Source organism: Eurypyga helias, unplaced genomic scaffold (genome assembly GCF_000690775.1).
Source record: "Eurypyga helias isolate BGI_N326 unplaced genomic scaffold, ASM69077v1 scaffold13478, whole genome shotgun sequence".
NCBI lineage: Eukaryota > Metazoa > Chordata > Aves > Eurypygiformes > Eurypygidae > Eurypyga > Eurypyga helias.
Window position 1 is genome coordinate 91,112 of NW_010267629.1, and position 26,025 is coordinate 117,136.

The window sequence follows — 26,025 nt, forward strand, 5'->3', positions numbered from 1 at the left end:
GTGAATTAGCTTTACAGTCCTGCAGCGTGGTGGAGCCGTGAAATGCGCCGTTTTGGTGACTGAACTGTAAGTCATTTTTAAAATGCAACTATTGGTCTTCAATGACTCACAGCACAGAAGGATCTGGGAAAAGTGCTCAGGAAGATGAAACTACATTAGAGCAGATTCTTTGGTGATGTAAAATCCAAATGGCTTTTTCACCATCGCAGACTCGGGGCAGCTAGGTGGAATCTCAGGTGTGCAGCGCTATGTTTCTCTTTCTTCTACCTCCTCGTTTGTGAAGGGATCTTTAAACATTATTTTTCAAAAGTCATAATTTATAAAATAGAGGAAATGAATGACTTTTTAATTTTGGGCCTCTAATCCTGCTTTAGATGCTTTACATCTGTATTTTGGATCAGGTCATACATACGGGCTTCCAAAAGATCTTTTAATCTACATGTTAAAAACATGCTTTGGGATGTTACGAGCGCTAATGATGTTCAAGGTATCTATTTATACAGCATTTGCATAAAAATTGTAAATTATCATTTGGCGAGAACGCTGTAGTGCAAAGCACTCGTGCGGCAGGCTGGGGGGGAGCTGCTGTCTACTGGAGAGCATCGGAAGCAAGCACTGAACATCTTCATAGAATCATGGAATGGTTTGGGTTGAAGGGACCTTAAAGACCATCCAGTTCCAACCCTCCTGCCATGGGCAGGGACACGTTCCACCAGACCAGGTTGCTCCAAGCCTCATCCAGCCTGGCCTTGGACACTGCCAGGGATGGGGCATCCACAGCTTCTCTGGGCAACCTGTCCCAGTGCCTCCCCAGCCTCTGTGGGAAGAATTCCTTCCTGATGTCCCATCTCAATCTCCCTCTTCCCCTTTAACCCGTTGCCCCTTGTCCTGTCACTACAGGCCCTTGTGAAAAGTCCCCCCCAGCTTCCTTACAGCCCCTCCAGGTACTACTTCTACTTGTACTGTTTAGCTGTTTGTTCATAGTAACAAAAGCCACGTGGCTGCCTTGTTTACATGGGAGCAGAAGCATTTACCTAAAATCCGTTTTAATTCCTCCATCTCTAAACCCGGGACTGTGCAGAAAGAGGGAGGAGAGCCGGCACAGCCTCTGTAAGGCAAAGTGCAAAGTGCTATTAAATCACCCCGTGACGCTAACGCAAAACAACAGGAAGAGCGCACCCGAGAACCGGCATGTCTGCACCCGACAGGTCGGTAACCCGCAGATGCAGGGGGGAAAGGCCATATCCCAAAAGCTGCAGAACTAGAGACGATACGGAGAGTAACAGCAAGGATGTTCAGAGAAGTAGGATGAACCAGGGGTTTTCAGCCTAGCCCAGGGTGCGAGCAGAGGTGAAAGGCAAGAGAGGGCTGTGAAAGGATGCAGAGCATGGGCGAGGAGGTGTGCTAACACTTCCGCAGTGTTCCTTACTAGACAGAACTCGGGGAGCCCAGGCAGTTCCTGGGCAGCACGTGATAAACAAAAGGAAAGCCTGGAAAGGCAGGGCTTACAAAAACACAGATGATTGTGGTACTTGTTTCTCTTACGGTTTCTTTCCTGGCATTGTAAGACACTTTGACATTTACTCCCTTCTAGTACCTTACCTCCGACACGGGATGGTGGCTCTAACTCAGATTTTGCTGTACAGCCCTGACGCCGGCAGCCTGAAGGCCCTTCCAGATGTCCTTCGGGGGAAGGCAGCCCAGACAGCCGCTGGCGTCTCTCTCGGCTTTACTGAGCAGTAGTAGGCAGGTTGGGTCTCGCTGTACTCTGAGGTTTTTCAAAGCTGCCCGAGTCTTGCAAGTAAACAATTGTCAATGTGACAATTCCTGAGCAAAAGCTTTAAGGGCGGAGCTCTCATAGCAGCTCTTTGCCCCCATGTGCTGCGGGTAGCTCGTGCATTTGGAAAACAAGAGGGGAAACCACATACAGCTCTTGGGAATGACGCGAGCGTGTGACAGCACGTGCAGGGTAGTACTTCGGTGGTTGCTGTGGTAGCTAACCTAAGCTAGTTTGAAAATTAAAACTGCAATGAGGGGAAGCTGACAAATTAACTGCTGGAGGGTGACTGCGGCTGGTTTCCCAGACGACGACAGCTCGCCAGAACTCCACCGCTTTCCTGTGGATGCCATTCCCTAGTTTGTGTTTTTAATTCATGACATTTTGTCCAGTGAAGAACAGGTTTCTGAGGAGGAGGACTGGAAGTCATTAGAAATATAACTCAAACATAGATAGAACCATGTGCAGCTGAACACAGTGACAGCTCCCTGCCAAAGAAGCCGGGGTTTTTGTCTCAGCCTTAACTATGCTCGCAGTATGATTTCCCATTGCAAACAGGAACTCCCAGGTCTGGCCGCATGAGATGCTGGAGTGCAGGCAGTCTTTGGAGAGGTCTAAGTCTGTCTAAGGTGATTCCAGTCTGCTGAGCTGGGAAAGCAGTGAAAACGGCGCTCTCAGATCAGTGAGAACAAGCAAAGGCTTACATCAAGAGTTGCTCAGCAGGCTCTGGAATCCAGGGTAAAGTAGCAGCTTTGGATTATTACGGATCTGCACACTAAGTACCTACTCTGTGGCCTGTCGTGCTGCCCTCAGCCAAATACGGGGGTAAAAACCCCTCCGAATGCTTGTTTTCTGTTCCTTGCATTTCCATACAGCTCCTACAGTCCTGTTACTGTTCCTGCTTTATACTGATTGTGTCCCTGTCTGCATTTCCATACAGCTCCTGTTACTGTTACTGCTTTATACTGATTGTGTCCCTGTCACCAAAACTGACAGCCTAGGGCCAGAGTGAACGAGAACCTTGGCTAATGGTAAAGAACAGATGAATAAAAGTGATTCAAATTTGGCTCCACTAGGACACTCACAGTGACAGCTCTCCTTTTGGTTCAATTGAAGTAATAGATTATTTTGGTATGAAACGGATTAAAAAATGAGGAGAATGTGCTAGTTAGATTCTGGGTTTGGCGGTAAATGCAGTATGTTTGTAACCAAACCAAGTGTAACCCAACCAGCTTTGTCCTGTGACATTTCCAAACTGTACAGCAAAATTAAGCTGATTTTTGCTAGAGCCATCTGAGGTTTATTGTTTCACTCTGAAACGAAACCGAAACTAAGCTGTGCTGCTTGACTTCACTTTTGCTTTTTAGTTTAGCCCCTGAACATCAAATAATTAAAAATAAAAGGCATAAACTTGCTAAAATAGGGCTGGCAGTTTCCTGTGGTTTATTTGGTTATTTAAATCTGCCCCCAAAGAACCTTTTTTTGATAAAGTGGAGGTTTGCAGACTGAGAACTTGAGCAAATTTCTCTCACGCTCACTAATTCCGCAAAGAAGGGTTTTGTTCGGTTCGTCTGTTACCAGAACAGGCAGGAAAGCTCTGCAGCAAACACACATTCATTGACGGATTGGTTAAAATCAATTGTTTGGAGTACACGTGGTATCAGTTAAATAGGAGATTGTCTAGTTCCGCACAGGATACGGCCAGACTTTCAGGTTTCTGTAGCAGATACGAAGTGACAAGAAGATGCTGCCAAAGGACATTTTATCCCCACTCTAGGTGTGGTAAGTTAGAGATGCAGGACAAGGGGGAGTCGAGGCCCCAAGAAGACACCTTTAAACTACGACTAACCTCTCATGGCTCTAAGTACTGGGTATCTCATTTGCTGATCTTTACTCGGCATTGCATGAGCATGACTGTTCCCTGAACACATGACGTCATAGTATTTACCTCTTATGGCTCTGTGTCTCACTCCTTCCTGCCCCAGGAATGGTAGATGCGTAGTTTTGTTTCTGACATTAAAACATGAATTTTAAGTGAGAGGACAGGGAGAAGCTTGTGGTTTCCTTATTACTGAGATGCTTTTTAACAGGGCTTCTTCTGCTCCCCCAACTGAAAACCGCGCTGTGGAAATGTCCGTTTCCATACACACAGTGTGCAGAAACCCTTATTTCCTCCCTGCCAGAGATTCTCTAGTGTGATAGTCAAAGCTGGCCATCAGTTCTTGAGTGGAAAAAGTGACTAAAGTCCATTCTGTCTGCTGTAGTTGAAGTCAGGCTCTTCAATCTCAGTTTCTGTTATGTCTGAGATTTTGGAGTGTGTCCTTCCTATCTCTTCCAGCGCACAGGCTAGGGAGTCAAGGTCGCCATCGTGTTGATGCCGGGCTTCCCAGAGGTCCAGAATGACGGCAGATGGACTGCTTTGTGTGGCAAAATAGGAGAGATTCCTAAAAGGAGGGGAGAGAAAGGTGAAACGGGGAGGATGAGGAACAGGGTGTGCTGTAACTGCCATGCATGTCCAAGTGCCCTCCGCTGTGCCTAGCACTGCAGATGGGGTTAAAACCCAAACGCCTGCGCAAGACCCAGATGAGGTGAGTGGAGGGAACCCTCAGGAAGGACACACGCTGCTGCGTTTGTTCCTCAAATGTCCGTTTAGCAGAGGTCGCAGGAACAAGGGACTCGTATGTCCTGAGGTACCTAAATGCTGGCCGGCAGCACCGATCTATATAATTCACAAAACTAGTCAGTTCTCAACATATTGTTAGTAAATTTAGCAAGTGTTTGTCAGGGAGAGGAGTTATGTAACTTAAATTGATGCTTGTGATGATGTGAAGCTATGGCATCTTGTAATTGGGAAATTTATACTTTAGTAACAGGTAGTTTTAGGACTTTGCACAGGTGATATTTGCAAGGATTTGGTAAAACAAAGTGTTCTTCTTAAACACATTAGCCTATAACTCCTTCTATTTATGGACATAATTGTCCAAATAAATGCAACAGCTTTGCATTCACAAGCATAAATGTTATTTACAGCATTTGAATTACTATAGATACATATCTACAACTACAGGGACAAACAGACAAGCCTGCAGCACACAAAAAGAAATCGGACTTACATGCTAGTGTCTGGGGTCTTTTTAAACCATCTCCAAGATAATTAAATATCTCCTACTGACCATTCTTGGCCTGCTATCCCCCCGTGAACAACAGGCAGATACCATTTTTTCTCCGGCTTCATTAATTACCTCCCCTCGGTACATTAACCTCTGGTGGGGATCGAAAGTCGGCGTGCAGCGACAGTATCTGCACCTGTAGTGCAATTCCCGCTCTGAAGAGGTTCCTTGCAGCAGCCACGGGGAAGCAGATCGCTGTCTAAAGCGAGGAACTACAGCCAGGCTGTTAATCTCCCCAGGTAACACCCTGACCCGCGCAGGACCGCTGGCACGGCCGGGATTTGGAATAGATGGGGGGGAATGCTGTGAGGAAACTGTCCAGCAGATACGTGGAAATCTATGAAGTTGAGTATTTCTGCGCTACCATCTGGCTTTAGAACTCTATTTTGGGTTGTTTAAGCTGCTTGACAACTTCCTTTTTCCATCTGTGAATTGGATTCTAGAAACATAAATATTGCGGAGTCCCTCCAGGTGTCTCCAGCACAGAATCCAAAGCTGAAGGGCTATCATGATTTGGTCTTACCCAAGTGCAGCATCATCTCCTCCGTACACTGTGTCTCAGTTTCCTGAGAAAGAACAAACCTCTCCAGCTTCCTCTACGCGCGGGGCATGGAAACCAGGGGAGATTAAAGTGCCTGGCAATGGGTGGTAGACACTGCTAAGTAAAGCAGATTTCTCTGACTCTCGCTGCTGCAGGACTGGAAACTTATTTTTCCTGTGGTTCAGATGTGGCTTATTGAGATTCCCATGCAAAGCAACAAGTCAGGGAAAAATTATTCTGCTTGATACAAGTATTCTGCTACCCTCTTGGGAACATACTAATGGTGCTTGTGGTAACCAGAAGATATTTCTGAGAGTGAACTGCCTCCACCAATTCAATTTAGCCAAGCAGAGAAAGCAAAGTCAGTAGTAAGTTACTTTTTACAGCATCTTTCAGTTTTAGCAATCATAATATTATTACTCCTAACAGTAGAGCCATGACTTTCTTTTTTAAATATGCCTTTTTCCTTTTTAAAACAAGAATCTACAAAATGTCTGATTCATTTTGGAATACAAAATAGGTAGCCATATGATTTTTGTGAGAGAACATGCAAATTCCAAAGTCCCTTAAACCACTGCTTCCCTAGTACCCAACAGTGCCAAAATCCTTCCATCGTCTCCTACTTTCTCCTGTGGGTGTACAACAAAAAGGTCCAGCCCTGAGCAAAGAAACTGACCTCAGAAGCAAACACCGGGTGGGCCAGGGCCCAGGGGCTTATTCAGAGGAGAAAGCAGCTCCCCTGTTCAGCAGTGAGTTTGTCCTTGAGAGCGAGTGTGTTAATTACTACGCACGTGTCTTTCATACCAGCAAACAAACAAACCCCCGTAACAGCAGCAAATGATTCTCATTGCATATGTAAATGTTCACCTTTCAAAACTGCCTTCCATTACCTGTTAATGCTGGTTTTTTGTGCTAACATCTGCCAGTCTTTGCCTTTGGCGTTGGGTGTGTCAAACGTCGCGCAGATTCGCTGTCTAATAGAGTAGGGGATTTTGAATGCTTTTGGACCCATCTGTGCAGGGAAGTTGCTGTCCTCGTGTGCAAAGAAAGCGATGGTTTCTCTCTCGTTCTGCACAGAATATAAAAGCAGAGCAGTTAGGCAGGGCAGAGGCCTTCTGTCTGCCAGGGGTCCGTGGGTGACCCTCTATGTAGTAACACCCCGAGTCCCACCGTCCCCTCCTCTTAGAAACGGGGAACCGGGACAAGATTTCCGCACAGCCTCCTCAGGATGGGAACAGCTGCGAGCGCAGACCTTTCCGTACCCTTCCTGCTGCCTTCTGACGCAGGAGTCTACTCGTCCACATGTACCCACTGGGTATCGAGTCTGCTTTCGGGGGAAGGAAGAATCAGCCCTGAGCCTGAGACTCCAGCTATAGCTTGCAGAATCCATGAGGGACAATGAAACGACTGAGAAGCATTTCTCTGGTTCGTGAAGGAGCTTCTGGACCACCACAAGCACCTATGCGTAACGACATTGAAATAGTGGTGTTCCCCTTCGACTCCTTTGGTTTGTTCTCGTGGTACGCAGCGGTGGGTAGGTGGAATGAAAGCCCCAAAAGCGTACGGGTTTCGATTGCTTAAGCCTGAGGTGTGGACATAGAAATCTCTCATTTGTGATTTTTTTAAACACACCCACATTCTATATGTACCTCAGTTCTTCCATATTTAAATACAATTCGGAATTCAGGCCCTTTTGTAGCTCTGGCCCATTCTATGAAATCGCAGCAGTCCTGTGGCATTGAGTCGCATTTCCAGGCGTTATGCACTGCAGCATAAATATTAAATACCAACGATGGCACACTCTCTTCATATAACATTTCTGACACATCCCAACAGCCGTCCATGCAAAGTACTGGTGGCGCTGTAGGTGTGTCGCATGGTCTGACTGTTGAAATTAAATATGCAGAACAATAGTGGATTTTCATACCCTGCACATGTGAGATAAGCTACTGCTGCCTGTTCGTTCAGGGAGTCGCAATGCCACGAGCAATTCAAGTGTTCCGTTGTTATTTATGGATTTACTTCGCAGTCACATTATCCCCACTTTGCAGTCGCTTTTTGAGACAGGCCCGAGAGCGCCTTCCACACTAGCAGCTCCCATCTGGAGGAAGCATTGTGGCATGTTCTGGGGACCTGTGGGCAGATAGGCCCCTTTACCAGCAGGGAGGGGGAAGAGAAGGCAGCAGCAACATTGCACTGAGGCACATGGAAGGTTTTTATGAAATGACACTTGGCTGTATTCTGAGGGTGTTTTTATACAGAATGAGGTTTGTGGTTTTCTTACTCGTTTCTGCATTCTCTGCACAGTGCATTTAGCAACAGGCATGTGTTTATCTTGAATCTGCTAGTATTCACCTGGATTAATCAACAAAGATTCTCAGTAATGTAAAAAAAGCAACCGAAGCTTTCACTGCTGCAGGACACATCACCTTGTGTGACCACACGTGTGAGCTGTGAGCCCCCGCGAGGCATTCGGGGGGTACCGGATGCTCTGGGAAGCACATGGTCAGCGGCCCAAGAGCAGGCAGGCAAGCCGTCTGTTTCCAACTCCCGCTGCTCTGCAAGCTCCTCAAGACCTTGTTGCAAGAAAACTATTACCACCAAGTGAAACGTTAATCGTTTTTAGCGCTGCAGAATCTCTGTACTTGGCCTTCTGCTGGAAATGGAATCTGTAAGGCTTTCCATTCGTGTTACAGTTCTGACCAGGGCATAAGGGCTGCGCAGAGCTAGAAGGGACAGAAATGGGGAGGGATCACACCTGAACGACACAGCAACTTAGCACAAAGGAGAGAGAACACTTCACCTCTAGGATGGATGTCTGGACCTGCAGGATTTGCTCGTGGCCCTTGACCTGGCGCACGCAGATCTTGCAGGACAGCTGGGCGGTGGCGGGCGTGTAGCGCTCCAGCGAGAAGGCACAGTGCAGCGGCCGCGGGCTGCTGCACCACACGCGGGAGAACGGCACCTCCTGCGGGAGACACATGACAGGAAAAAATCCAGGATTTATCTCGGCAGTTGTGTTTTTACTAACATCCCTGCCAACTCTAAGGGGGACAAAACTAATAAATGATGATTCAGTTGATAAATACCAAGTGTTGCATTTACTCAAAGCTTAGATTTCGTTCAGTGAGACAAACGACGAGACTCTCATCTACAATGAAACTTAAGAAAGATGCACATTACCTACTCCTCCTAGGCAGGATCAGATCCTTACTCTCATATTTTTTGGCCTCAGGCTGCCATCTTTTCTCTGTCCCTGAAGTAATTAGCCATGCACTGGTAATCTGAGAATATACAGCTTCAACAATCAGCCTCACCCCATCCTTTAAAGTACAGTCCAGTGTCAAGTACTGAGAATATTGTTGTACTCGGCTGACAGGCCGTTTCCTGCCCCGTAGGAGTGTCCCAGGCTGTCTGTAACGACGCACTAAGTCATAACGATAAGCTCAGCGTTTAGACCCTGACTTGGTAGCAGTAGAAAGATACCAACAGTGATAAAGAAAACATTAGCAAAATATTAGAAGTGGAGCAACTGTAATTAGATTTTTCCAGAGTAATCATCTCTGCTTTCATTCAGAGTGGGAGAATCACTCAGCTGAAAAGAATTATATGAAACATAATACAGGGGGGCAAAGCGTGGTGGAACGATGAGTGTTTAAAGGATTCCAGAAATGCTTTCAGTTTTATTCTCCCTTTATAATTAAGTTCCTAGGAGACAGAGGGAATGTAAATCATCTCGTAGCTACAGACAGACACTGGATCTTCCAAGAGACACAAGACGCTAGGAAGACAGCTGCTTCTAACCCCCAAAGGTCCCCGTCTGGCTTCTTAACATGCTTCTCACAGACTCTTCCTGCTCTAACACCCAACCAGTTTTTAAGGGTTCCCCCAGTTACTTGTGAACGTGGCGGGAAGGATGCCAAGCCCGGAGCATCTGCTCCCGCAGGACGGCCAGCACAAACAAACGCACATAGCACGCCTAGAGACATTCCGACTGCCACCTGCCCTTAGCTGCTCCTGTGCCAGTGTTACAGGACGACTTACACACTTGTGCAAGCTACTCAGCTGTTGAAGCGTTAACATAAATCCTTCCTCATTTTGCTATCAGATGACGGTTTCATTTGGTCGACCAAATGGACGATTATGGAACTGGCTCTTTTCAGTTGCTCTTGACAGCCAGAACAGCCAGCTTGGTGTTCAAGTGTGGCACGTAGGAGAGAAAGCAAGTAAACACTGGAAGAAACTCCACATGAAGAAATAGATTATTCTATATATAAAGAGGCTGGAACCAAATCAGAGCTGTCAACAGAGTTGGGACGTTTCACAAAACATTTCCCTGAGAGGGAAAACCAAAGCCAGTCTACGTTGGTTTGCAGTTTCTGCTAGAAACAATTATTTCTCAGCTGTCCAAGTCATCCAAACTAGACTCAATTATAAAATGTAAATATTTATGTGGCTCAGTATCAGCGCCGTGTCAGACCATTCTGTCAGCAGAGGGTTTGCACATGCTTCAGTCCCACCCTGCGTGGCTGCTGGGAGAATGGGTAAGGTGCCCGCTGTGATCAGAATCGTCAGCGGGTCTGCCCTTCTGTGCCTGCCTTGCCGCCAGCACAGCATTTCCCCTCATCTGACTGTTGTTCGGTTTTATCGTGCAGCAGCAGTAAATCTAGTAGCTACTTCGGACTGTGCCTCTTGCATTAGATTCAGCAAAGTCAGGTCCTTGCAACGCGTGAAGATTAATAGAGAGGAATTTGCGTTGGCCACGTGAACCCTGCAGTTCAGCTTTGACTGGAAACTCCAGAGTATTGCCAACAGAGAAATACCTGAGTTTAGTATACCACAAGCAATATATTTATACAAAAAACTTGTACACAGCATCAAGAAAGTGCACAACTGCACACAAAGTATTCCAAGGCCTCTGGGTCACTCTCAGAACTTTGCACGCACCGAGGGCTCACAACCAGCCAAGGTTACACCAGCTAATGCTACGTGTACGTAGCTCAGTATCCAAGGGTTACTGGAAAGCGGTTTTCAGAAAACAGACCCTTTCTGAATCACACTTTGAGGTTGAATTTTAGTCTGTCATGTGGATTTATTCTCCAGTATTGGAGAATGGATCAGGAGACAATCAATTGATCAAAGTATGGAGCTGTGTTTATAATATGATGTGAGGCAAAACTCAAAACTCTCATGATTTTGGTTTTTTACTGCTAAGGAAGGCATTGTTTTGACAGGCATTTGGTATGGTAGCGGGGCATCCTAGTACTAACGGCTTTGTCTTTTAAAACGCAATAAAGCGAGCAGAATAAAGAAAACATTAAAAGCACGCCGTTCTTTGGAAAAAGCTGAAAATGATGGCTATAGGTCAGGGTTTCTCAGTTTCAGAGCCAGTTACACTCAGGTTTTAGAGAACACGGCAACATTTGAAACCATCCTCTTTGCCCCAGTACTGACTGTCAGATAACGGTCTCTCTATATGCTTCTGGGAAAAGGGAGATTATAGAGTCTCATTATGGTCTGTATTTGAAAAGACTAGCCCACTCTCTGCCAGCACGTTGCTAATCATTTCCAGTAATCAATACACGTCGAAAGTCATAATTTGTTTTTTACTTTCCTGTCTTCAACAGCCTCTTTAATTAACGGAGTACAGAAAAAATAACGTGCTCTTCCTCTAATTCTTAGTATATGCTAACTTGAACTTGTGACATGTAAGTGGCATTTTCAGCCATAAATTCATAGTCATGTTGGAATCAGGATAACAGAGAGGAACACTTCGAGTGACAGACTCTAACAAGCACACAGACCTACCTGGGGGTGACTGAAACGCGGAGAAGTACAAGCCTGCATTTTTGTAAGATGAAACACTGAAAGCATCCTGTTACATGCGAGCTCTGCATTTGTCAGACTCTTAAGGCAGTGCACTTTCATTGCATAATTCCGAGATTGAACCCACCCTTTCAGAGATTAAAGGGACCATCATCTTATTTGGGTTACGCCGGCAGCAGTGGCAATGCTTCCTCCCTCTGAAATGAGACGCGAGCAAATAAAACGGGCAAGTACCTGACATGCTGTAAACGGTTTGATTCTCCAGAGGAACGGAGGGATGTCAAGGACAGAGATCTGAAGACTGAAGGTATTCCCTCTGAAATGCAACAGCTTTGGTTCCTCCAGTAATTGTCCTCCTTGGAGTCTTTCATCCGAAACCACTTCCTGCAACGGCAGAGGAGGACAGAATTTTTTTGGTGTTAGGAACAAATAGCAGATCCAATGAAAATTCATCTTTGTGGGAGGTCAGGCACAGCCGTGCACGCTCCTCCCCTGGGCCAGATGATGGGCACTGGCAGTCGTATTTCGCTGTGGGAGTGGAGAGGGCGGTTAGGTGTGGGCAGCTCTGGTTTTGTGCACGTCATGGTGGTACTTGTGGGCCTGAAGTTCCTTGTTGGCTCCCTGCCTCCCGACACCCGCAGAACTCCAGACGGAGCGCGGACCTGAGAAGGAAGCTTTAGGGGTATTGCAATACAGCTGTCTTCTCATTTTGGGGTGTCAAGTCAAAGCCAGCCAGCTTTCTTTCCTGCTGCCAGTGACGCATGTTTAACTGGTACTATTTTATTGCATCCCACAGGATCGCTGCTACCAAGGAGAGGTTTACCAGCAGGGCAGTACCCAGAGCGCTAATATCAGCACAAAGAGGGAAGCAAGACTACGGCAGCCCATTTCCAGGTAAAGCCATTTCCCTCCAAAGAGGAAGATGGAAACGGGTTAAACTGTGACTTCTCTGTAATTTAGTCTCTCTTCTGCTCTAGAGTAGCATGACTATCCTTGGTGTTTTAATTATGCTTTTGAATAAAAAGCTCCTACAGGTTGTGACTGGTGTTCCTTACGCACTTGGCAATAGAAAGCTCAGCGAGATGTTGACTTAATGGACTAAAAGGAAGCCAGAGAGCACAAGGCACGCTTGGGCTGCCCGGTTACGGACTGTCAGCAGCAGCTGTGCTCAGAAGGTGCTCTCAGGCCTTAGAGAGCACTGACGGGAACACACCCACGGTTCACACCAGGCAAAATGCTTCAGTTTCATTTCTCCTCCCTTGGACATTTTTGGAATTACTGGACAAGACCCTGAGCAATCCTGGAAGGGCTGACTTTGCACAGGAATTTGCACTATAGCACCCTAGAGGTCTGTTCCAACCTGAATTTTTATATAATTCTGTGAATTTAAAAGATCACCGTAAAACCCACCTTTCCTTACACAATGATTATCCCTGTACTGTTACAGTAAAAACACCAGTGAGGAAGGAAAGCACCAGAAGTCTTTAAAAATCAGCTGGCAAGCAGCCTTTCAAAATTACCTTTTTTAATCCAACTGCATTCTATAAAGTGTGTGTACACTGGAGAGGTTTAGTGCTTGTCAGCAGCGAAGTTATTGTTAGAAGAGCTACTGGAATCATTGTGACCTTCTGGAAATGTAACGACTGCTAGAGACTTCCAAAACTGGTAACGGATTTCTATTGTAAACCCATCTACAGGCATTCACTGTTTTAACTCCTGATGGTTGGGTTTAGGTGAAAGGAATAAGAAGGGAGACTTCAGTTTCTGTTTTTCAGCTGCCAAGGGAGTAGCTTATCTCATAACTATTTTCAAAAGCCCCTGGATGGGTTCGATTCCTTTTAAATGTACCGTAGTTGTATAAATACTGCTCTGCTCAGTAATGCACAGGCGTCAGCAGGGCTGTGGCAAAATACAAAGGATTTGGTTCTTTTGTCTTTCGAGAGCCAGAGTTTCCCAGCATGACGGAAACTGCATAAAGTGCCAAGTCACCTGTTGGAAAATGAAGGTAGGGACTGCACTGTACAGCACTGAGTGTCAGACAGAACTCGGTAAGCCCAACCCCGATACTTTAGAAATCTGCATTTTCCACATTCGCCACTTTTTACGCCAGCAGCAAGCTGATGCAGTGTGCTTTGAGGGAACTATGATGTCATAAATACACAGTTGTCTCATTATGTACAAACACCCTGTTCTAATTGCTGTGAATGTGCTAATTATGCGTCTAACAGTTTCCTACAGAAAAGCAACAAGTAACTTTGAAATCTTCCTTAATTTAATGTGCACTAAGAAAAAAAGCAGCCAGTCTCCTCATTGTTTTGCTGAGCATCACGATGCCTTGAGAAACAGCGTGGTACAGTCAAATCAAGGCTGCTACGGGCGGGGGCTTCTGGGTTTTTTTTAAATTGAATATACTCCAGCTAAAATTCGGCATGAATGAATCACTGAAGGAGACTGCACCATGCTGTGTGAAACTGTGGAAAAATAAATGGCTGCTCTGAATAAGATCAATCTCATTCCCTTTCGTCATGTGTTGCACAGTTTCGTGGGAGTTTTTTCTCTGTATTTAAAAGTTCCAAAGATATTTGTAGGTTTTTAGAAACCTGCCGCACGATACTAAATGCGGGGCATAACCGACGGGGTCGCTGAAGGCATCAGGCAATACAGGTTTATAGTGACAATGTATGACCCAGAGCTACTGTCACTCACAAATGCCTGAGAAGGAATTTGGGCCCCTGAATTTCAGACAGACTCATCCAGGAAAATACTGGTAACCCACGAATTGTGTGAGTATTACAGAGGGTATAATTACAAAGCTATTGTAAGTCTTTAGCAATCCCTTCAGAGGCTTTGCTTTTATTAGAAGCACACAGACGTTAGCGCGTGCTTCATTAAGATTCATGTTTCTATTCTGTACCATAGGCAAAGGGAGCAAAAATTCATCTGTCACAACTGTCTTCATTTCAGTTCCCCAAAGAAAACCATTTTGTTAAAGCTTCCCAGTTTCCTAAGGCTGCAAAAGCCAGTGAATTTCATTGTTTTGGCTTGGGACACCATGTAGAAATATCATGTGCTAATTTTAATGGCCACTTGGGGATTGTTTTGTGGTGTTTTGGGTTTTTTTCTAAAGGGGAAACACACAATTATAATTTAATTCTTAAAATGTTTAAAAAGACAGTGAAGCAACATCTTTCCTCTTGCTCAAATTATAAAAAGGAGAGGAAATCCTGACCCCACTAATGGCAGCGTGGGGGTAAGGAGCGTGATGAATACTGCACATCCAGGGATAAGAAGGTACGCCTCCTGCTTGGGGCGGAGTGGCTCCAGATGCAGCCAAGCTCTGCCTGCGCCCATGCCGGAGCCAAGGCCCTGGGCCCAACCTACACGCTCTGCGCATCAGCTGGGGCTCTGTTAACCCTGGCCACCCGAGTTGTGGTTAGTCTGCGATGGGCAGAGCGGGCTGCCCTCTGCCTGGCAAAAAATGACAGGCAGTCTGGCTGCCCGACAGCTCTTGCAGGGTAAATCCACAGGGGAAACAGCAGTGCAGAGAAATTAAGGGACAGGGAGTAAGTCATAAAGCATTGGCATATAAAAACCTGCACAACTCGTTTGAGTTCTGGACTGTTCCTGTTGCCCAGTGACTATACCCAGGAATAAGGGAATATTGGTCTTCTGTAGAAAAATAACAAACCCAATTAACAAAGTGAAACCATTTACCTGAAACGCACAAGGTGTGTTATCCATACAATATACCCTCAGATTGTAATCCAGAGAATTGCAAGACAGGCAGCCAAAAACCGCTACTTTCAGCTGTCGAACGGCACAGTCAGAGATCGGTTCTCCAATAAGAGCATAAGTTCCAAAGCTGTTTAAGAGAATGTGACAGGCATAAGGATCCAACAGGCAGTAGCAAGAAGTAGTTTCCTCTTCCACAGACATCACTTCCTGCAAAATGAAATTCAGGACAATAGGAGTCATGACATTATTTGGTCTTTTTAGTTCAGCTGGAACGTAAAGTATTTCAAGAGCCCGTCTGCACACTCTTTACTCAAGTTGACTTCAGGGAAGGGGAGGAAGCAGATTTCCTACAGGAGGAAATGCTCCCAATTTAGCCCTGAGTCAGCAGCAGGATTTATGGCAATATACTGTGCAGAATTCAATGTGTACAGCATATAATAGTAATGATGATGTGTAAGCAGTTTTAGCATCTTTTTTCAAGTGCTCTTAGCTTTCTAGCTAATTTTTTTCCCAATGTCAAGTTAAGAAATTACCTCGAAGATTAATCAATAAGCAAACCTTGAACAACGGTTGGTACCTGACTTCCTTTCCAAACACCCATTACGGTTATGTTTGCTTTCATCAGAAAACTACCCTATCCCACTCTTCTGCCTTTCTTGCTCAGCTCTTAGGAAAAACTTCACTAGAGAGTGGTCAGGCACTGGAAGAGGCTGCCCAGGGTGTCAGTGCCAGCAGGCGTCTAAACTTACCTCCCATTTTCCTTGCTGTGTCCTTTTTTTCAAGTGAATATTCCAGTGCTCGGGATTGACCTCTGCGCAGTGCGGGATCGTCAAGGCAAACGGAGTGCCGACAGACAAATCTGAGGGCCCACAAGTTACTTCTGGTCCTAGGAGAACATCTGTGCCTTCTGGCTGTAGGCTTTGGGAGGGGGGAAGAGACAACAACGCCTGTCAGGCTCTTTAGTAAGGAGGGAAAATTTCCTGTAACTGCAAATTTCAAAACATTTTAGTTAAAATCCAAGTACCTCAGCTCATCTGTTACAGGAAAGGAGAAGCGAGCCAATTCCTGTGCTAACTTTCCCATAGAAGAAGTAGCTGGAGACGAAACAAAACTATTAGGCCACCTCTCCTCCCATCGTTGGCCGGTCACTTTAGGATTCTGGTCTTTAAAATACATTTCAAAGTTTGCTTAAGCCAAATAGAACACGAAAATCACTCCATGCAAGTGAGCCCTGCTTTGTGCAGCAGCTGGTAGTATTACCATCCAATTCTGCCTGCAAAGGCTCCTCAACACTGTTTTCACAGTAGTGAAGATAAGAGAAATTACGGCGTAAAAACAGTCTCCTAAATTTTTTCCAGGTTGCGTGTGATCTCCCTGGTTTGAAGACACGTTTATACTCTGCAGAACGAGCAGCCTTGGGGACTCAGCGCTGACACCAGGGACAGCACTCCCATGCTGCAATGTCGATCGGTACCCATGGGCTCCCCTGCGGGCAACGGAGATCCCGTCAGCACGACTGGAGTCTAGGGACTCATCCGAATGCGACCACCTACGTTTGGGTGGACTAACTGCTTGCCAAGTTAGAGGTGGCACATGTGACAGTGATCTTCTCTTTCGTGCCAACCTACAGGTAACCCTGCGCCACAGCAATGTGCTTCCCTCCCCTCCTATAGCAAACACCTGCCCAGAGCCAGTGACAAGGTGGATGAGACTCCTTTAGACATTCAAGGCACAAGTGAAACATCCTGTCCTGCCGGGTTTTCGTGGGGGGGTGGTTTACACTTTAATCCATGATCCCAATTCCTGGCTTCTACTTTACTAGACCTGTAGTTCATTCTTAAAATTAAAGCAAATGGTGTTTCCAAGATAAAAACAAGGGGAAGAGTCTCAACCAAGATATAAATAAGATGATGATGATATAATTATAATACAAAGATATAAGTCAGAGGAAAATCCCTGCTTAAAAATCAGGATACACTTCCACAAGCTGACAACAGCAGTGCCCTTAGAGCTTTGCAATAGCAGCACGGCAACAGCCAAACCATCCCGCAGGGCCTGCGCCGAGCCCAGAGCTTCCCGGCTACACCCTCAGCTCGCACTACCCCAGCCGAGCGGGATAATCTCCCTGACTGCAGCTCTCACGTAGGCACACTCGTGTAGCCCTGCACACCGGTTTGCACACCCATCTGAGGTCAGACGGGGGCACCATCCGCAGCACAGCTCCAACAGCAGGTGCTCCCCAAGCGCAGTTACAAACACCCTTCCTGCTACAGACGTGAGACGTTCCAACACCCCCGGCGACATCCCCTGCTGAAGACATCACGGACGAGTATTTGAGAGATGAAAACTGGAGCGGAAAAAAAAAAAGACAAAACATGCTAACAAAAAAGGCCAATTCTGCTTTTTCAAGTATCATAATAACAAGCGCTCCCCCTAAGCCTCAGTGCGTCTGTTCGGGCTTTGATTGTTTCAGCCCACGAATCCTACAAGCAGCCTCTGCTGTAGCTGCTGTGTTCCTCTGGCACAGCGAGGGTGCAGCGGGAGGGAAGAGCAGAGCACCGGGCCGGCAGGGCTCGCAGGCCTCGCTGCAGCACCGCCATGGCAGCAGCCTTGCCACGCTTACAGACATGCGAGAGCGTGTTCTGTTGAACCACATCGGAACGACTATTCTAAGCAAACAATTCAAGCAAAAAACGACTTGCTTCTGCTTATGAATAACAATTTTTCACAACTCCTTCACTGCTAGGAAAACACTGGTTTTGCACAAAAACCGCCATCACTTAACGCCAACCACTGCTACGCTTCACAGGTGGTTATTTGATTCCCTTAACAATATAGCCTTCCAGCACTTACCCCAAATCACCTCTTCCAGCTAATTTAAGAAATCATCCAGTTACTTACAAAGAAAAATGTCTCAGAACGATCAGAAACCCTCAAGCCAACTTTCAGACATACTTATTTCTCAGTAAGTTACGCAGTTCACGCGATCCCTCTCTTCTGTACCTGGCGCGTTCCACGTCCTTAGCCCTGTCTCGACGCAGTGGGGGTAACGAAGCGCGTCTCCAGAGCGCGACGCAAACCCTCGTTAAGTTTAACTTGGTCGGGGCGTTTCTCTCCCATCTCCCGCCCAACACACGCGTCCTTTGCCAGGCGGCTGCTGCTGACAAACGCCTAAAATACGGGGAGGCGGTGGAATTTGGCCACACTTACCTCCAGTACAAAGCCTGACAATTCATCTTCAATAACGGGTGCGAACTACAGATTATGTTGTTTTCAGCACAACACCCTGAGGAGACGCGCGCCCGGGGTTTAGTGATGCTACTGCTGAGGAGTCCCAGCAGAAGCGGCTCAAATTCTTCAAGCATCAAGAGTGAAACAGCACACAGACAGGACACAACAGGAAATAGCATCCACAGGGATCAGAGTCCTGGTAGCAGCCCGGCACAGTTGATGCGAAAGACTAAGACTGCGGTTTACCAAGAGCCCTCCCACCCACGCCATTAAAAAACTAAAAAAAGAGTAAACCCAAGAAAAAGCCGCTCTGGCCGCTGGCAGGTTCCCGGAGTGACTGCGCACACCACGTAACAGCAGGGATGTGTGTGAAGGGCCAGCGACAAGCTAGTCTGAAAGGATTTAGAGAATCCTCCCCCTCGTAGAACATATTGGACAAACATATGGGCGTTCTGGGAATTAGTTAATGCCAAATGAACTGAAATCGGTTAATGAGATGAACTCTCACACTTGTTGCGAGTCGCAGGAGTCTTTCTGTGTAATCCCTGCCATGGTACGAAGACTTGCGTGTGGCTCGGAGCCATGTATTAGGCCAGGTGGGCAAGGGAAACACTGCCAAACGCCAGTATTCACCGTCCCCGCTGATGCCAGGTGAAACAGTCAGTAACCACAACTGTCCCCTCAAATCCGGCCAAATCAAAGGTCTGCAAGTTTTCCAGTAAAAGACAGACAAATACTCACTGTTGCTGGGCAAGAATTAGAGGATGGTTTTGCTAAAAAGGCTACATTGGAAAGAAACATTAAGAGTGTCACCCCATGGTATTCGGCCCTGTACAAAGCACTAGTGAAGAGGGTCCTTGCCGTCAGGGATTCAGCTTCCATTTAGGAATTGCTGCTAGAGGGACATTTGTGCCTGAAGCCAGAACACTGGGGAATATTGCAGGGAGGGTGCAGCCCCCAGGGAGAGAGAGGCCCAGCGCCCCTCAGCCCCGTGGGGGTCAGCAGTCGGCACAGCCGAGGAGAGGCAGAGTGCCATTATTTTTCTGGACACATTAAGTTTTACAGAATAATTTAATATTTGCCCTTCAGCACTTCCTCTCCCAGTGGTTATCCTAAGCATCCACCGCAGAGAACCCAACGGCATAACAGGCTCCTAAATGGCTGGGACACCTGGGAAGTGAAGCCGTTCGGCTAAGGAACGCGTCTGTGCCTTGAGTCTGGATTTCTCATTGCAGTTCACTCCCTGGATGCCAAAAATACTTGCTTTCAGACTGCTACAGACACTGAAATACTGTTTTTTCCCGTCCCTTTGCACCAACACTCATGGAAATGAACGTGATGGAAAACCAGCAAATAAATTCATGGCTTAAAAACTTTCTTAAAAGTTTCTTTAAATTCATGGCTTAAAATCCTTTCTTTCAATTTCAATTTTCTTTCTTTCAATTAAATTCAATTCTTTCTTTAAATTCATGGCTTAAAAACTTTCTTAAACTTTCTTTATCAGTTTAAGAAAGGAACAGCATGGTATTTAAACTCTACCCCCATCAAGCCCGCAGCGTACAGCTGAAACGGGTTCTATCGCTGTGGGTTGCTTTTGTGAGGTGAGAAAATTCTGACTTTGGAAAAGAAAGATAGGTTGTTTGTCACGTTCGTCTGCCACGCGGCACGGAAATGCAGACATGCAGGAAGCTGTGCTTCTGCAAATTATCTAACGACAAGCTTCGCTCAAGTCTGCCTTCGTTCCGTGTCCGCAGACTCCAGGGGGTGAATGCCACGGTTGGGGTGGACTACAGGTGACTACATGTCAGTTAATTAAGAGGCCCCTTGGCTACTCTCGTCTCTCCCCACCTTGCAATCTCTATGCTCCCGAGACCGGTACGAACACGGCAGCGCGCAGAGCGGGGCGTAGGAGAAAAAGTTTGTGAGAAAGTAGAAACAAAAAAATGGCGATCAGGAAAAATATAAAGATTTCTGGGCGGATTCTGCCTTCCCTTACAGCTCAGGTAGCCGTGTTATTTAGGGCTGTACAGAGCCATTCAGGAGACTGTATTATCTGAGTAATTGCAGACTGACATTTCTCTCTCTGACACATTTTCACACGGCGCGTTATAGAGCTTCACAGGCGCCAAGGCCACGTGAGAGAACTGCAACAAATTTGTTTACTGCTTCAAAGTGAATCAGTAACACAACTGGGACCAGACCCCAGGATCCCAAATACTTGCCCAAACCTTGTACCCCCCACCCTGTCAGTAGGTTCTATCACGGATGACTGGATTATCATCCCTTTCTGACGGGAATATCGAACCTTTCACCTCATTCTGGAGCACCCACTCTTTCATCAGCCCACGACCACAACCAGGTAAAGCCAGGCCTAGAAGCAGATCCCCCCTCCCCAGCTGTTTACACAACAAGGTTTCCCCCCCTTACTTGAAAAGCATAAAGTGGTGATTCTTGGGGCGTACGGTGCTGTCCGCAATGTGCTGACTGAGCAGGAATCACCTCCTCAGAGGGCACAGCATGTAGTAATAATAATTGCACCTTCCAGCCTGCCTCCCTCCAACATCTCCTTCGCTTACAAATAGGTTTTATTAAGCCAGAGTATTCTGCTCCCCCGATAAAAGGAAAGCTCAAGGCTGCTCTCACGCTATGTGAAAGGTATCAGCGCTTCTACTGATGTTGTTCCAGCTGCTCGCATCTCGTTTCTAGACCCCAGTAAGACCAGCCACAGCCGGCAAACACTTCTCACCTTCCCAACAGTCTAACGGGATCGCAGTATGTGTTTTTATTTATTTCTCACTTCCAAACCCTCTTGAAGCACGTACGCTGGCGGCAGGTGGTTGTGGAGCACCAGCGCTTCAGTGACAACAGCCGCACACTAGACCTTGTGCTGGCTCTCCCATCGTGGGCCCGTGGGGTTCAAGAACAGGCTCTTGTGAACAGACACACCATCGCTAGCAGAATCCTGAGTGCTTCAGTGCTATTGTCTGCACAGAGCTGCGGTCACACCTGCTGAAATACTGCTCTGCTTTTCTGGACAAAACACGCCTGACCTGCCTCCTTGGTGGGGAGAATTCGGGGTGTTAGCAACGGCCTAGGGGTGAGGGGTCCTTCCTGGGTACCCTAGGCTGGGTGGAGCTAGCGAGGTCTCCAGCCGACAGTGCCGAGACGCACCCACCCCAGTCCCCTTCGCCAAGTGACAACCGCGAACCGCACAGAACTAACCCGCAGCCTGGAACTAACTTCAGTGGCACGTCTGGGGGTGTCCTGGTTCGAGGAACAAGCCGGCGGCTGCTGAGCTCGGTTCCACGTAGCTCTGCGCCGTCTTTCTGGCTTAAGCACGAAGTCAGAATCACGCAAGGAGGCGAGAGCCGTTTCACTTTAATTCTCGCTTGGGCCGGCATCAATAGCTTTGTTGCTTCTTTCACAAACATCAATACCTGCACTTCCCGCCGGCATCAAAGCGCGCGCACGGTGTTTGAAGGCCGAGCTTGGCTGTTTTTCTCTCCACGCAATCCTTCAGGAAATTCTAACCAGGGGAAGCACCCGAGAGGATCTGTGCAGCAAAGCCCGTACACCTGTCCCTAAGACTTAGCTTTGGTGTCTCATTGGAGGGACCACCAGTTCCAGGGCTGATTTGTTCAGTTAGATGAGACGCTAAAGAATTTTCAACCCCAAATTTGATTTCCGTTCAGTTTACAACGAGTTTTTCATTCCACAGAGGACTCTGTCAATTTACAGCAAAGCCTGCTGATAATCTCATCACAGCATCTGCAGTGCGCAGACAGGATGAGTCTTTCCCCACTGCAAAGTGACAGGGGATTTGGCGTAGCTCCATCAGATCCCGTACCCTCTCTGCTCAGCGGGTCTTTTAACGTGTATCTCACACCAACCTACCTCAGCAGTTACATGAAGATGAGAACAGACGGAACAGCTAACCCACTAGTCCTAAATAATCTGAACGTGAACAATACGATCCTTGTTCTCTCAGACACATTTGAGGTCCGTAAGGCACCTGTTAGGGTGAGCTCAACGCCCCGCACGAGCGCAGGGCTTCCTGGTAGGCACCTACTGACCTGGTGTGAAATCAAACCCCACTGACTACCCGCCGCGTGGGCAAGGTTCCTTCAGAAATTACAACTCGAGCTACTTCGTTCTTAATGCTCCTACATCTTCAGCTTGTGAAATAAAGAAAATCTGTCCTTTCTCGCGCCCAAGCACTGTGCCTGTCCAGACCAACAAGCGTCTACGTTCTGGGGGTGCCTGCAGGACAGCAGCCCTGCGGCGCGTGCACTACGTCTCTCCATCATCTCCCATAGGCACACGCATCAGGTACTAATTCTGCACTGCTGGCATTTCCTCCTGCCCCGGAACACGGGAGCCCGCGGGCGGTACGGGAGGAGGCTCCCCGCACGCCCGTGCAATCTGCAGCTGCTGCCGACGGCTGCTTTCTTCCACCCGCCTCAGATGGGTGCAGATACAGCAATCTTGCCTTCGCTGTGTGAGGAAAAACACAGTATTTTGATGGAAAAACCAAATGAATGTTTGCCTTTGTCACACTTTATAGAACTTCCCTTTAAAAAGGGAAGGAAAAATCTCCCCGTGGTAATCTTTGGTTTGGTTTGCTACCTTTGCTTCTGCCCAAAAACCAGGACAACAGTAGGCAAAATGTGCTGCTTGTTTTTAATTAACCTATTTTAATTCATTTCTGCAGAACCCTTGCAGATGAAACAGCTGGGTTGGTGGTTTTCCCCCCCTTTTCCTTTTACATATCTTAATCTTTCATTGAAAATGATCAAAAACCCGTGGCAGCAGATGGGGATGGGATATGAAAGCTGTCACAAAGGAGTTCAGATATCAGAGGAGGAGGAAAAAAACCAGATTTCCCTTTAAGGTTTGAAAAATATTTCTAGGCTTTAAAATTCATAGGCAGCTTTGTAACTTGCAGTTCGTAAAGGAAAATTCCAGCAATCATTTGGCTATAAGTTACTGTAAGTCAATCTTTACTGTATCTGCAGTTATTTTCTTCTTTCCACGGCTCCTTTTCTCAGATACACGCACCAAGTTTTCAGTGTTTTGAGCTGAACGTGATTTAAGGTGAGGGAGATAAGAGAAATTACTGCTGTGAAGACCTGGAACCACCTCTCCTGTCGCCAGTTGTACAAAGCCGCCCCCCACACGCATTCAGACACTCGATGTGAGGCTTAATCAGTGAACCACTCTACCAGTGTCCCCTGGAATTATCCTTAAATTAGCCAGTTACGGTATTCACTACAGTATTCATTTAGCTCTGGAAAGGAAACTAGGGAAGGGCACTTTAAAAGAGCGTAAGAAAGTTATTTAAGAACTTTTTTTTGGCAAAAATACTGCCTGGAGTGCCTCACTGCAACTTGTCAGCCTGGGTGTAAGGGCAGGACCAGTAAATTCCGTCAGTGCACTTACTGAACGACGGTCTGCCAGCCTCGTGCGGAGTTAGGAACAGCAGAAATACGCAATATCAAAAATAGAAGAAATGAATTCGAGGAGTTTAGTTCAGAAGGAGGAAAAAAGGTCAGCAAACGTCACTGAAAAGGCTCAGCGGAACAGCGCCGCAGGAGAGTGTGAACGAGCCCTGCCATGGAACCCACACGCACCAGACCCCCAGCGCGTTGCCAGCATCTTGGACACGTCTCACTGGGGGAAGACGCGGGCTCGTCCTTGCGGAGACGCACACCAGACGCGGCAGCTGACTCCTGGCAGCCACTCGGTAAGGGGGACCCTAGAGTGCTCACTTCAGTTGAATAAAACCTGATCAGCCCTGGCGCTTTTCGCGGGACAGTCTCAAAAGATTTAGCAGCCATCTACCCTCCAGAGAAGGGCGGGAGAGACACTGCATTGCCCACTGCCGAAGCACGGCTGTTCAGACGCGTGGCAGTTTAAGGACACAGAACACCTTACTGCTGTAGCAGCTGACCTCAGGTACCCAGACGTTCTCTGGGTTTAAATGGGGAAAGACTCTTCCTTTAATGACTCAGTTTTTCTTTAAAACCATCACTGCATCCCGTCAGCGACAGGAGGGGAGAAGGTCTGTTTAGTCCTGGAGGCCTACCTGCAGCAGAGCTCTGCCTGGCACAGAAATGGGGAGGGTGCCCGGACAAAGAGTGCTGTAAAAAACATGGAAATTGCTGGTTTTGCTGCCCGCAATGTGAGTACGTTCCCGAGAGCCAGGCACTAGACTGACTCTGCTTGGGTTTACAGTCACAGAGCAAGTGAAGAAGGTGAAGTACACTTCCCAGTAATGAAAACAAAGCCTTAAGTGATACATCCCAGCGTCTAGTAGCACAAGTCAAAGGCTGAGCATGAGATTTTTTGAATGCTCTGTGATCGCAGACAATCTTTCAAAGGCAACATCAAAGTCCTGAAAACGGGGGCAGGAGGGTAAGGCACAAGGTACATCAGCCAGACTGACTGTGGCAGGTTCCCCCGAGTAATACCTCGCCGGGAAGCTAAGAGACGGGATGTATTTACATGTATTTGCCCTGCAAAAGAACCCAAATTCCTGGAAAACACAGGCAGGAAATTGGGGCAAAACAAACTGATGGAGGAGTTTCTCATGTATTTGCTCAAACCCCAGTGCTTGCAGGGGTTCGAGCAAACCGGGACAGGTACTTACAACACCTCTCCTATGACGAAAGGCTGCGAGCACTGGGCTTGTTCAGCCTGGAGAAGAGGAGGCTCCGAGGAGACCTCATCGCAGCTTTCCAGTATCTGAAGGGGCTACAAGGGTACTGGGAGAGGACTTTTTACAAGAGCCTGTAGTGATAGGACAAGGGGTAATGGGTATAAATTGAAATCAGGGAGGTTTAGATTAGATATCAGGAAGAAGTTCTTCCCACAGAGGGTGGTGAGGCACTGGAACAGGTTGCCCAGAGATGATGTGGATGCCCCATCCCTGGGTGTCTTCAAGGCCAGGCTGGATGAGGCTTGGAGCAACCTGGTCTAGTGCAAGGTGTCGCTGGACATTGCAGGGGGGTTGGAACCAGAGTGTCTTTAAGGTCCCTTCCAACCCAAACCATTCCATGATTCTATGATTCTAACAGTCGGTGCAGGTTTGATGCAGACAGCAAGACTGTCATTAACAGCACTAAAAGGTGCAGTAATGTGAGATATATCTGCAGAATTGCTTAGTGTCTAGCTTTTCTCTCCCATTCTTCTATAAGTGTGATTTCAGACAAGCCGTTTAAGACTTAACTTCAAATGCATTTTAGTTTTTCATGTGCAGCTTGAGGCATCCTGACCCAATACTGGCACTGTGCGCCACTCCATATCTCAGTCTGCAACTAGACACATCATTTAATTAATGAATGGCTGCACTTTTCACCCCAAGCTCTTCGAGCACTTTTAGCCTCAGCTCAACAACTGCAGGTCTAAAAATGAAGAATACGTTGTACCAGCCTCGACCGTTCAAGACTCTGGCCAGCATTTCATAAGCTTTACCCCTGAATCCAGGTCTTAGTCTATGAGGCGGCTACGCCTCGACGGAACAAGCTCCCTTCATCTGCCGAATTGCACTCGGCTGCACAGCAGTTCTTTTTACTCTCTTGCAGGGCTCAGCTGAAACCAAGCAGGCAAACGGAACTAAACTTGGGTTCTGCTGATGTGTGGTCTGCCAGGCTCAAAGAAATGAGAGCGGAGCACTCTGATCCTCCATAATCTACATCGTGCGAGAATTAAAGCTGCTACGAAGTCTCTGTGTGGGAACAGCTAGC

The 26,025-nt window shown here is 47.1% G+C and overlaps 1 protein-coding gene across 1 annotated transcript in view; it reads right to left on the bottom strand.

Annotated features, from left to right (window-relative positions):
- Window positions 1–4,016: 4,016 nt before the first annotated feature.
- Window positions 4,017–26,025, bottom strand: part of UNC5D (unc-5 homolog D (C. elegans)) — a gene marked incomplete at its 5' end in the record, with an annotated part of 33,976 nt that continues 11,967 nt past the window's right edge. The window contains 6 exons of the mRNA XM_010157498.1: window positions 4,017–4,221; window positions 6,379–6,557; window positions 8,292–8,456; window positions 11,549–11,698; window positions 15,029–15,256; window positions 15,799–15,967. Of these exons, the coding sequence (XP_010155800.1) occupies window positions 4,017–4,221; window positions 6,379–6,557; window positions 8,292–8,456; window positions 11,549–11,698; window positions 15,029–15,256; window positions 15,799–15,967 (1,096 nt within the window). The remainder of the gene's footprint in view (window positions 4,222–6,378; window positions 6,558–8,291; window positions 8,457–11,548; window positions 11,699–15,028; window positions 15,257–15,798; window positions 15,968–26,025) is intronic.